At 39.2% G+C, this 12,148-nt stretch overlaps 1 protein-coding gene across 1 annotated transcript in view; it reads left to right on the top strand.

Moving 5' to 3' along the window:
* Positions 1-12,148, top strand: part of LOC129270540 (uncharacterized) — a 95,206-nt gene that overhangs the window by 11,696 nt on the left and 71,362 nt on the right. The window contains exons 4-9 of the mRNA XM_064105923.1: positions 1,155-1,268; positions 6,582-7,016; positions 7,945-8,361; positions 9,562-9,960; positions 10,499-10,921; positions 11,514-11,936. Of these exons, the coding sequence (XP_063961993.1) occupies positions 1,155-1,268; positions 6,582-7,016; positions 7,945-8,361; positions 9,562-9,960; positions 10,499-10,921; positions 11,514-11,936 (2,211 nt within the window). The remainder of the gene's footprint in view (positions 1-1,154; positions 1,269-6,581; positions 7,017-7,944; positions 8,362-9,561; positions 9,961-10,498; positions 10,922-11,513; positions 11,937-12,148) is intronic.

Raw genomic sequence — 12,148 nt, 5'->3', positions numbered from 1 at the left:
TACGTTTAAGAGTTTTACATATGTGGTTAGAATATGATAAACATTTTTTAAGGCCTTGTGAGATACCTCTTTTTTTTATAGAATAAATCCCAGATTTTCTAAATTTCGGTCTATACCCACCAAAATAATTATCTTGGTGCCCCCTAGAAAAGTTCAAGCCCCCCCCCCCCCCCCCCCTTGTACCCCTGCTGAATAAGTCCCAGTTACGCCACAGATGAGGAGATTGAGTCGATTGCCTTCGAGATTGCAAGAGGTTATCAATAATATCCTTGAAGGATATTCTAAAACGACTAGTAAAAAAATTACAACTCCCGCTCACAAAATTGTAGTAGGGCCTACTCTGACATGTCTGATGAGAAGTTAAACAAAATTGAAACTCCCAAATGCTTAAAACAGAAAACAGACAAACGTTCGCGCTCGCATTTTTTTTGTTTTTTCGTTTTAAAAGATATGACATAATGGATTTGTTTTATTCTTCATGAATATATCATTCAAAAAGTGGTCTTTAATTGCCCTTTTTCATGTAACTGTGAAATAAGATAATTCCACACACATTTAAGGCACTTATGTTTGCCTGGCGGAGAGGGAGGGGCGCCATTTTTCGAAAAGTACACAGGGGTTCCATTCTAAATCAGGTCAAATTGTGGCCCCCTCCCAACGAAATACTGGATCCGCGCCTGCCCAAACACACAATCACAAAAACCTTCAGATGAAAAGAGCTTGAACAAAATACTGAGGGAAACACATTTTATATCTTATCTGTAACTCGATTCCTGAAGCAAATACCGTAATGACATCCTGCATTGCGATACGTTACGTTAAGCGTTATATATTTGCTGCGACATTATGCGTTGCAACATTTGACGTTATGCGTTAGAAAAGTTATGACATTATGCGTTGGACGTACGCTCTTGGCATAATAATGTCGCACTTTGCGACATTATGCGTTGCTGCGACATAATTGGTTGTAGCAACGCCTAATAGTGTCGATAAAATAATTAATAAAAGTCAGATCTAGATACAAGCTATAGGAGATCGAGCTTACATTCACATCGCCGACGAATTAAACACCAAAAATGTTCCTATTGAAGTGCATATAATTAGCATATCTTTATGTGAAAACGAGTCATTCTATTTATTTTATGCGTTTACAGACCGCGATGACTGCTTCTCGGCTCCCTGTCTAAATGGAGCGACATGTTCAGACCTCCTTCGAAATTATAGATGTGCATGTCCACAAGACTACGAGGGCCAAAACTGCGAGAATGGTAAGCATCTATTATGCAAACGATTAGGCACGAGATCAGACCTTTCAATGTACTATTCACTTAACGAAAATATACATTATTCACTCGAAAAGGTATATCCATGTATCTAAAATAGGCACAATATGCGTGTGACGTCATAATAACTCAGTTTGACCGGAGTTATATCAGAGATGCTCCAGTATAGTAGGTGCAGATATCTATAAGTCCATGAGATCACCGACGCATGAACAGCAATGTCTATTCAGTCAAACCTCAGCACACTTTACGACAGGTCCACAATCCGATTATGGAACAAATCACATTTTGCTTAATTTCTGATAATGTAAATGAAAAGTATCATTTTAGTTGAGGTTCAAATTAACAATAAGAGTACTAATATAAACATTTGGATCATTGCCAGCCTATATTTTGAGTAAAGACCAACTAGTTCCAAATCGATGCCGATCATACGATTGCTATGTCATCATTACAAGATAGGCTATTTTGCTTTATTCTAATAAGACCGGGAGCATTGTTACAGATTTGAATTTAAGTATTCGTATGATTTAGAACTTTACACAGTAAGATGTTCCATGACATCTTGCTCATACTTTCCCAGTTTATTCTAAAATTGAGTCGCCAACCAAGATGTGCGGCGGTGTTGACTTCAATGCATAAGGTATATTCATGATATGCTATATATTAAGACAACCAATTCCGTATGTCAATAATCAGAAGTCTCTTTACAGTAATTGTTGAATCATTCAATGTGTAGGCAAACATTAGTGTTTAGGTATTACTGTTAGGCGCTAAAAGCAAGTAGAGAAAACATTCACTCAGCAAAACACTGAAAATGTCATGAAAAATCTAATAAAAAACGACTTTTCTCCTTTATATTTTGATTTGTTATGAATATCCATTTTCTTTGTTTTACACTTTTTTTATTCTATGTCTCTTTTCTACCATGACTAACCATCTATCTTTATTTCACCAGCTCAGGAAGATCAAGCTGAAGGCCCTCAAGACCTCTTTTCACCAGGACAATTACAGATTTTATTCCCTCAATCGCATTATACCCACAGGCCTCCAACTTCATTGCACTCCCGGTCTCGGTACGCTCACACCTGAACTTCGCAAACGATGGAACCAGACCTTACATGGAGCTTCAGTTCGACTAATTAACATCCTCTCTGAACAGTGTATTGCTTCTCTTGATTCTTTTTCAGCTGACATCAGTAGCCTGGAAGACGAACTACGTTCTTGCTGTACCCAAACCCAATGGCTTCAGTATAATGATGAAATTGAATCTGATCACTCTAAACACAGGTCTCTCCTCATTGAACGCAGGAACAAGAAAATAGGCAACCTCACAAAGAAGCGACAACGGTCAAACAGATTTAGACGACATACCAACAACAATGATGCATCCCCCCATTTGGTTGTTAATCTCTCATCCTCCCCTCTCTCCCAAGCAGAAACCTCTCTTCTCTCTAAAGGTCTCAAGTTTTGCCCCACGCCACCAGAAGTTGAACAGATAGCTCTCAGCCAAGACCTCTCTACATTCTATCGCAGGATACGTCTCAAAGAGTTCTTTTTAGATGCACCCCCTTCTGATCCCGAGCCCTTCTACAAGAAAAGCACATGGATTCTACCCAAGAATAGAGTTCCTTCCCTTGAAACTTACATCCAAGCTGTCTCATCCCAAGTTCGCTCCACAGATACCCTCGACACCAGAGCACATGACAACCTTCCTCGAGAAGAACGCCAGGCTCTCTCATCACTCAAAAACAGGTCCGACATCATCATCAAGCATGCAGACAAAGGATCAGCCGTCGTTGTTATGGACCGCCAGCAGTACATCGATGAAGCCATGAAACATCTCAATAATCGATCTCACTATGCACTCCTCGATTCTGACCCTACTTGTAATTTCTCCCTACAGATCCAATCGACACTGAATGACATGAAAGAACACAAGCATCTCTCCGAGAAGGCCCACAAATTTCTCTCTCCTACTAATGCTAAACCTGCCCGCTTCTATCTCCTCCCGAAGATCCACAAACCTGGCAACCGCGGTCGACCCATCCTCTCAGGAAATGGTTCCTCAACAGAGAACATCTCCCTTTTTGTTGATTACCACATTAAGCCCCTTGTCTCACGTGCACCCTCTTACATCCACGACACTCCAGACTTTCTCAGGAAACTAAATGACATCAAGGACCAGATACCCGAGACTGCGATCATCGGCACTTTCGATGTTTCTTCACTGTACACCAGCATTCCCCACGACGAAAATCCAAGCATCATGTGAAGCCTTGGCCGCCAGTGGCCATTCCAGTCCCCCCATATCCGATATCAAATCTCTGATGTCTCATGTACTAACAAAAAAAAAACTTCACATTCATGGGCAAGCACTACCTACAGATATTCGGTACAGCAATGGGCACCCGGACGGCTCCTTCATTCGCCTGTCTCTTCGTGACCAAGCTGGAACAGCAGATCTTAGATTCAGCCCCCTGTCGCCCATGGATTTGGTGGCGTTACATAGACGACATTTTCTTCATCTGGACCAGTGATGAAGATAGCCTCCATACATTCATTGACCACATCAATTCCTTCCACAGGACCATCAAATTCACTTCTCCCAACAGGAAACCCACTTCCTTGATGTCACAGTCCAGAAAAAGTCTAACGGTATCACCACTACCCTATACTCTTAACCCACAGATACCCACCAGTACCTCCACTTATCCAGCTGCCACCCCCGTCACTGCAAAACCGGCATCGCTTACCGTCAAGCCCTCAGACTTCGCCGTATCTGCTCCGAGGACCCTGATTTTTCCTTCCATGCCAGGAATTTGCAGAAACATCTCTGTGCCAGGGGCCACGGGGCCAGGGCAGTCCAACTGGCAATTAACAAAGTTCGTTCTCTCACCAGATCTGAAGTTCTCAAACCAAAAAGTGACAAGGAGACTACCGACAGAATACCGCTTGTGACCACCTTCCATCCCAATCTACCCCATCTCCGCAAAATCCGGTGTGATAACCACCATATTTTACACACTTCTGATCGTCTCCAACAGGCCGTTCCCGATACCCCCCTTCTAGCATACCGACGCCCACCAAATCTCAGGGACCTCATTGTTCGTGCTGAAGTGCCCTCCCTCACTAACCATTCTTCTCCCATACAGCATGGCACCTTCAAATGCACCAGCAACAGGTGCATCATATGTGAAATACACCTTCACGAGGGCGACACTTTCACCAGCAACTCTACCAGCCTGTCTCACCAAATCAAGGGCAACATCACATGCACTACCACTAATGTTGTATATCTCATCACTTGCAGAGTTTGTAGGGTACAATACATAGGGGAAACCAAGACCACACTCAAGAGACGATTCTACGGGCACAGATCCACCGTCAACACAGCAAAGCTGGACACTCCAGTTGGCCGCCATTTTAACCTCCCCAACCACTCCATCACTGACATGATGCTACAGGGCATTGAATCTTTAGGTACCCGTCCTGACTCAGTCCGTACTAGCAGAGAGAAGCTCTGGATGAGACGACTTCGCACCACCCAACCTCATGGCCTGAACATCCAAGAGGGGAACGACTGATTATTCTTTCCTATCCACTTTCAATTTATATATACATATGATTTTTCCCCTCAGCTCTTTTGAATAGTTACATTATAGTTTCTTCCTCTACTTTCCTCCCATATCTCATACAAGCTCAGCTCCAATTTTTCCTTCCTTATTCAGGCGATATAATAATTATTATATATATGTATATTTTTTTTCTCCACTCACCTCTTTTAAATTTACCACATTTGCTTATTTACATGTATACTATGGTTTCTTCATAATACACCCCCTCTCTTCTATATTTGCCTTTACCCTTTTAGGCAATTTGCTTCCTCTTTTTCACATATACAGGTTTTTTTTTTTTTTTTTTTTTTTTTTTTTTCCTACTATACAGTCTTTTGTTTTTTTCCCGTCACACCTAGCGGATCACAATATCAGTTACACCATATGTGTATTTATATATTTTTTCATATACATTTCTTTTTTGGATATATTTATATACATATCACTTATAGATACATATTTACACTTACCTTCTTCTCTTAGTTTGTTTAATGCTTTATCATATATACTTATATGTCTTTTGCACATTATCAGTTGTTCCCCATTCTTTTCCTTCCCCCCCCCCCCCACTCTTATGCACCAGTTTGTTAAGCCTTTCTTTGTAACCTGTTTGATCCACCTCTCACTAATTCTCTTGTTATTCATCCCTCTTTCACTGTTTTGTTCCAGATCCTGTTTGATGTTGCCTGCCTCATTGTCTTAATCCCTCTTGGCTTGAGGTCTTTTACTGGCCTTACTTACACTAACTTCCCTTTGTGTCTGCCTACTCCTTTTCTTTCATCCCCTTCACTAACCTGATTGGTCTTCTCTACTCGCTAATGCCCCTTTTGTCTCCTTGTTTCTAGTGTTGCTGTAGCTTGTTTGTGGTCTATATTATGGTTGCTCCACTTTATATGTTTGTCATTTTGCCTCCGACGAAGATTCTGCTAGGATCGAAAGCTTAGGCCCCTTTTTGACTTTCTAAAAAACAAATGTTATTGACTTCTAGAGTTCAGCAATATTTTGTCAAAACAGATGAATATGTTCAATAGGTAGGTTGATGTCCCCACTCTCTTTACGTGAAATCATACTTTTGCATACAGATATGTCTCCTTGTAACAAAATACGTTGCAGCAATGGAAAACATACACACTAAATTAGTTTTCAATCCAGTTCGCTTCAATCTTGGTGGACAGCACAATTTGTATAAATATTATTTTGTATGATAAAATACAAAATTATTAGTGGGGATATGACATTCTTAGCTTGCTTATTCTACATTCATGAAGGCATGCATAAAACTCGGGATAGAACTGTTTCAGGGAAACAATGCAAACCTCTAAAATGTCATTCATTGTCCGTTTTTATCAAATGTTTAATGTTTTGTTTGGCTGGCTTTGTTTTATCTTTTAGTCATGAAAACTAAGTAGCTATAGAGAGGTCGGGTTTGTTTTCCTTTAACATAATGTAAGGCATGTATCATATTTGTTCTTACAATAGTGTCTATTACACTTCACTGTTTATAATGTTTAGGCCTATTTGTTTTTCAATGATTTTGGTGGGATGACCATGGACAAAAAAAGGAAATCCTGCACAAAACTGATTCACGACTACATAGAGTATATTCACCGAAAGTGTATTAATAGAAGCCAGGTAATATGCAATACTTTTATTTTTTAATCCATTATCTTTTCGAATATAGGCAACGTTGTGGTAGAGAGCACGACACCAAATGTGATTTCAGTCAACGTGCGCGAGGGGTTTACTACACAGGAATTAGGTTTTGATTTGACCTTATCGCCTGCGAGTGGAGCCACATTCTCTATCACTGGAGGTTCGGGTCTCTGGATGGTTTCCGGTTTCTTCTCCCCGGCTTCTGATGGAGTCACGGCCGTAGGTGGCGGAACCATTGATCTTACAGCTTCCCAACAGGCTACAAACTGGGAACCTCCTTCTGATACAACAATCATCGCGATTGAAGCTAATTCTGTGCCTGTGCCAGCTAACATCTTATGTTCTGATATGCAGTATTTCTGCGCTCGTATTGAGAGAGGTCTGAATCCTTCTCCTGAATTCAGGATCATAGGCGATCCAGATGAGACAGCTTTTAGCGGTTGTACTTCTATAACATGCAGAGGTGAGGACGTTGTATAACCAGGACTGCATCCCTTGTTATATTTGATAAATCTCAGAATACAAAGTAACATTCCCCCTGTGTCTGAGGCTGTGTGCAAAGAAAATATATAAAAGAAAGAGGGGGATAGACAAGTAGATCTACATAAGAGAGAGAATGACACTCATAGAGGGCCCTGGAGGGGTAGGTAGAGAGAGTTACATCACACCTATGTAGGTATATCAAGACCAGATAAATGCCTAAAACTTTTTTTAAGTGGAAGCTCACCAAAAAGAACTGTTGTAAAAATACAAGACAATATATGAAAGTTTGTAGAAAATGCATCAAAGATTGAGAAAATTATTAGAAATAAGAACAGCTACCCAGTATATTGTGAATATAAAATACAAATTATTTTATTTTGTTCATGACAAAAGAATTTCTTTTTAGGAGTGGGTGTTAAATGATTTCTTGAAATACTAACTGACTTAAGGAAAAAAACATTCTGAATTTTAGAGAAAGTGACACTGCATTGATTCAGTTTTATATGAGAAGATGTTTGCGTATGACGTTGCATATGATATTCTAATAATTTCTGTAATCTTTAATGATTTTCCACAAAACTTCACCAATGCATTCTAATCCATTTTGTCTGCTATTTTTAGAATAAAATATTTTGGTCAGGATATACTTCCACTCTAATATGACAGGTGTGGCCCACATAAAGTGTCAAACTTGCTGAAGTTAGGAAAAAAATAATTATCTTGTTCTTATATGAAAAACTGGCTAAAATATCAAGTTGAGGGGTTATGTATTCAAGAAGAATGCAGAAATATGTGAATATAGTTGCATTTCAAACATCAAGAACTGCATTTTATTACGGACAGTTAATAGAAAATATGTTATCGTGTGGTTTGATTAAGTACTGTTCCTCATTATGTCATTATTGAAGGTGTTGAAATAATTGGCTCAAGTCTCACCATAACATCAGGAGATCTGAGAGAAGGAATAAGACAAACAGTCACAGCAAATTTCAATCTACAATCCAATCCTGCCGGTGGGGCTGTTAGCGGTACTGGACTATGGAGACTTGGATTCTTCAGTAGTGACTCCCTTACCAATACATCTGGCAACGGGGCTTTGGGCTTTGCGTTTCCACAACCTTATAATGTAGGAGTTAATCCTGACCAAGATGCAGAATTCAATGGTCTAAGTGTTGAAGTAGATCTGTCTGGACAATACACCTGTGATGATATCCCATATATCTGCATCATTGCTGCTAAAAATGTCGGTGCATCACCGGACTTCACCCTTACAACTATACCCAATGATAATGTTCTTACAGCCTGCACAAGTATCACATGTAGAGGTAAGAATCCATGTTGATGTGGAGTCTGTGAATCAATTATGCACATGCTTTCCTTGTCAAAGTAAGTTATACCAGGTATTAGCTCATATTCTCAAATCCAGTTTAGCTATAAAAGCATGGTCGTTACGGTTTTGTCCATGGGTCTACAAACCACCTCAGATTTATCATCTATGTTAGTCCTCAAAGCATTTCAAACCATCATCAAAATTAAAAATCATAGGTTTCGTCATCATGTAAGGAGATGAAAGATCCATGGAAGAAAACACACAAGAAGCTTACAGTGCGTACAAGTATTTGACACTTCTTGGTTTTTGTTTGGGGGGGGGGCACCTATTGCTTCCCATAGTCCTTAGAGGATGATTGAAGTAAAATCGGTGTTCATTAGATTATTGTGCATACTAATTTTTGGAATGACAATAAATGAGGCCTGAGCGTCATACACTATTGAGTTTCTGCTATGTTCAGTGAATATAGATTGTCTTCTCTTATTACACTTAAAGGTCAAGTCCATCCCCAGAAAAATGTTTATTTATATAAGTAGAGAAAAATCAAACTAGCAAAACGCTGAAAATTTCATCAAAATCGGATGTAAAATAAGAAAGTTATGACATTTTAAAGTTTTGCTTATTTTTCACAAAACAGTGATATGCATAACTGAAAAGAGACACTCGATGATGTCCCTCACTCACTATTTCTTTTGTTTTTTATTGTTTGAATTATACAATATTTCCCTTTTTATATAGATTTGACAACAAGGACCACATTGACTGAATCATATAGTACTAAACAATGCTCATTCCACATGTTCAGGGAGGAATTAATAGTTGTTTCACTCGACAATAAGGAGAAAAGTAGAATATTCCCTATTTCATATAATGAAATCATCAGTCTCCTCACTTGCATACCAACCAGGATGTGCATATAACTGTTTTGTGAAATTAAGCAAAACTTTAAAATGTCAAAACTTTCTTATTTCACATCCGATTTTGATGAAATTTTCAGTGTTATGCTTGTTCGATTTCCTTCTTTCCATTCAAATCAACTTTTTGTTGGGGTGGACTTGTCCTTTAATACATGATATTGATTTTGTATACAATGCTGTATACATGTTTTATACATTGAAAATGAACTTGTCTTCAGATATAGGATACTGTTCAATGCGAAACTGTAAGTTGTTTTATTTTTTGCCATTGTTCGTAGGTGTGGAAATTTCTGAGACCAATCTGGATGTTATTGAAAATGCTATACAAGAAGGGACATCACAGGAGCTCTCAATCGGCGTCTCATTTTCATCTGTTCCTGAAGCTGGGAGCGTGAGAGGGTCCGATCTCATTGATGTCGTCTTCTTCCTCACGAACAGCAATGATGGAACTGGCAACCGCTTTGACCTTACAAATGCAGTTCCTTTAGCAATTACAGAAATAAATGCCGGTGAAGTTGTTATGGAATTGAACATTGCTGCAAACTTTGATCTTACAGACGGACCAATATGTTCAGATTTTAGCCATATTTGTGTTGAAATGGAGAGAGGCACCTCTTCTTCTGTTGATTACCAATTATCAGGAAATCTCATTGGTTGTCAACAGATAGCTTGCAGAGGTGAGTACTCAATTTGTGTGAGAGCGAGATTATGAAATTGCTTGAGGAAATGTTAAAGTGATCCTTTAATCTCCTTGGTCAGTTTTCAATACATTAAATACCATTTGGGCCAGATAATGCCTAAGCAAGATTTACATTTGGAGGTATAGCCTCTTTGGTAAAAATACATGCAACATTATACATTTTCATTTCCTCGCAGATGACCAAATTTTATGCTAGTGAATGATTGAGCCCCTATGCATATCATACTCAAAACACCATATTCAAATTATGATCATCCTTTGACTCCATGAATAGTAATTTGGGGATGACCCCTACCTCTGTATAGCCCAGTGGAGTTGCATTGGCGAATATATCTTGAAATCATTGTTTGATGAGTATTGACTTTCATTACAACCAACAGTCTTTCCCCTTGGATAATTACTATTCCCGGAACAATTTGCTCCTCCATCACTAATCCCTCAAAGGTTAACCTGATCTTCCTTCTTATCATTATTTCTCATTGTCCTATCTTCCTATTTTTCATTTGTTTTTAAAGGAGTGGAGATTTCAGATACATCAGTGACAGTTTCCGGTGATATCCTTGAAGGTAGATCTGAGATACTGACATTGAACATCATCCTTCAATCTATCAGGGAAGCTGGGAGTGTGAGTGGGTCTGGTCTCATTGAGGTGATCTCCTTCTTAAGCAACGACGCTAATGGCTTGGGGACTCGTTATGACACTTCAAGCTCCACTGCCTCGTCAGGAGTTCATGGCTTTCAAGGAGTAACGGCTGGTACCCCTGCGCAAATATCTAACTTTGATGTCAACTTTGATCTCACAGATGGACCAACATGTTCTGCCTTTAATTATATATGTGTCGAAATTCAACGAGGAACATCGCCTTCGGTTGAATATCAGTTATCAGGAAATCCTTCAAATGCCGTACTAACTGGTTGTTCTCTGATACCATGTAGAGGTAATTTTTTTAAATACATATTTAATTTCAAGCATGTTTACTCGCACATGCATCATACATGCATGTGCGAGTACAACCGATTTAGAAACACTATCATTTGAATAATTTCTGGAATAAGGGGAATAGATAACAATTAGAGGCGTAGCTTTGATCAACTTATCCACTCTCTTCCAAAAATTAATGAGGCAAAAAATGGTCTCTGTCAGGTATTGAATCCAGTTGCCCAGCTTGGAATGCCTATTACTTAACCACTAGCATGACTAGACACAGGGCAGGTTATTGTCTACGGTAAATCCGATCTAACTGACGGACAGATAAGTAAATTTTAAACTTCACCAATCGTTTTTTGTTGCGGGTAGATGACTTTTGAACTATGACAAATCCCTTGCCTCAGCTGCATCAAAGCATACGCTTAGATCCAATACAGGAGCACGATTCTATTGCACATTAAAAAAAAATATGATGATTAGTTACCAGTGTCTTTTCCTTTCACTTACTTTATAAGTCTGTATGTAATCCAAAATATGGAGGTAGATGATATTGCTATACGAAGATCTACAACTCTTCTGGTTCTCTTATGATTTGATTACAGGTGTTGAAGTATCAGGAACAAGTGTAGGAATCAGCGGAGGTGAAATCATTGAAGGAATTACGTCCCTTCTTAACTTTGATGTTGCCTTGCAAACAAGTGCAGATGGAGGGAGCGTGTCAGGTACTGGTCTGTGGCAGGCATTAGCCTTTGGAAGCTCTTCCCCAGATGGATCAGGTAGTAGGTACCTGGAGACGGCCATCAACTTTCCGGCTGCAGCAGCCAATGCTGGTGTGGTTGCTGGCCAGGTCACATCCTTGTCTGGGCTGGATGCATCTTTCACGCTGAGCTCATCTGTCACGTGTGCGGAATTCCAGTACCTCTGTGTCCAGATCCAGAGGGGTGAATCACCAAATCCTGACTTCAGTCTTAGTGCGGTGCCAGATCAAAATTCATTAATTGGCTGTGCCCAGACCAGATGTGGCGGTAATTTTTTTCATTCATCTGCTTATGGTTTAGATTTAAGGAATATATTTTCACACATAATTTTTTTGTTAAGATGGATGCCTTTAATATAGCATTTAATACTATTAATATTATTTATATTTTTACACATCGACTAACCCATAGGAAATGGCATGATTGACTTAACAAATTATATGTTATCATGATAATTATCTAGAATTTAGATACAATAT

The sequence above is a fragment of the Lytechinus pictus genome, chromosome 10 (assembly GCF_037042905.1).
Source record: "Lytechinus pictus isolate F3 Inbred chromosome 10, Lp3.0, whole genome shotgun sequence".
Taxonomy (NCBI): Eukaryota; Metazoa; Echinodermata; class Echinoidea; order Temnopleuroida; family Toxopneustidae; genus Lytechinus; species Lytechinus pictus.
Note: the sequence above shows the minus strand (reverse complement) of the source record. Positions and strands in the feature narration are given on the sequence as shown.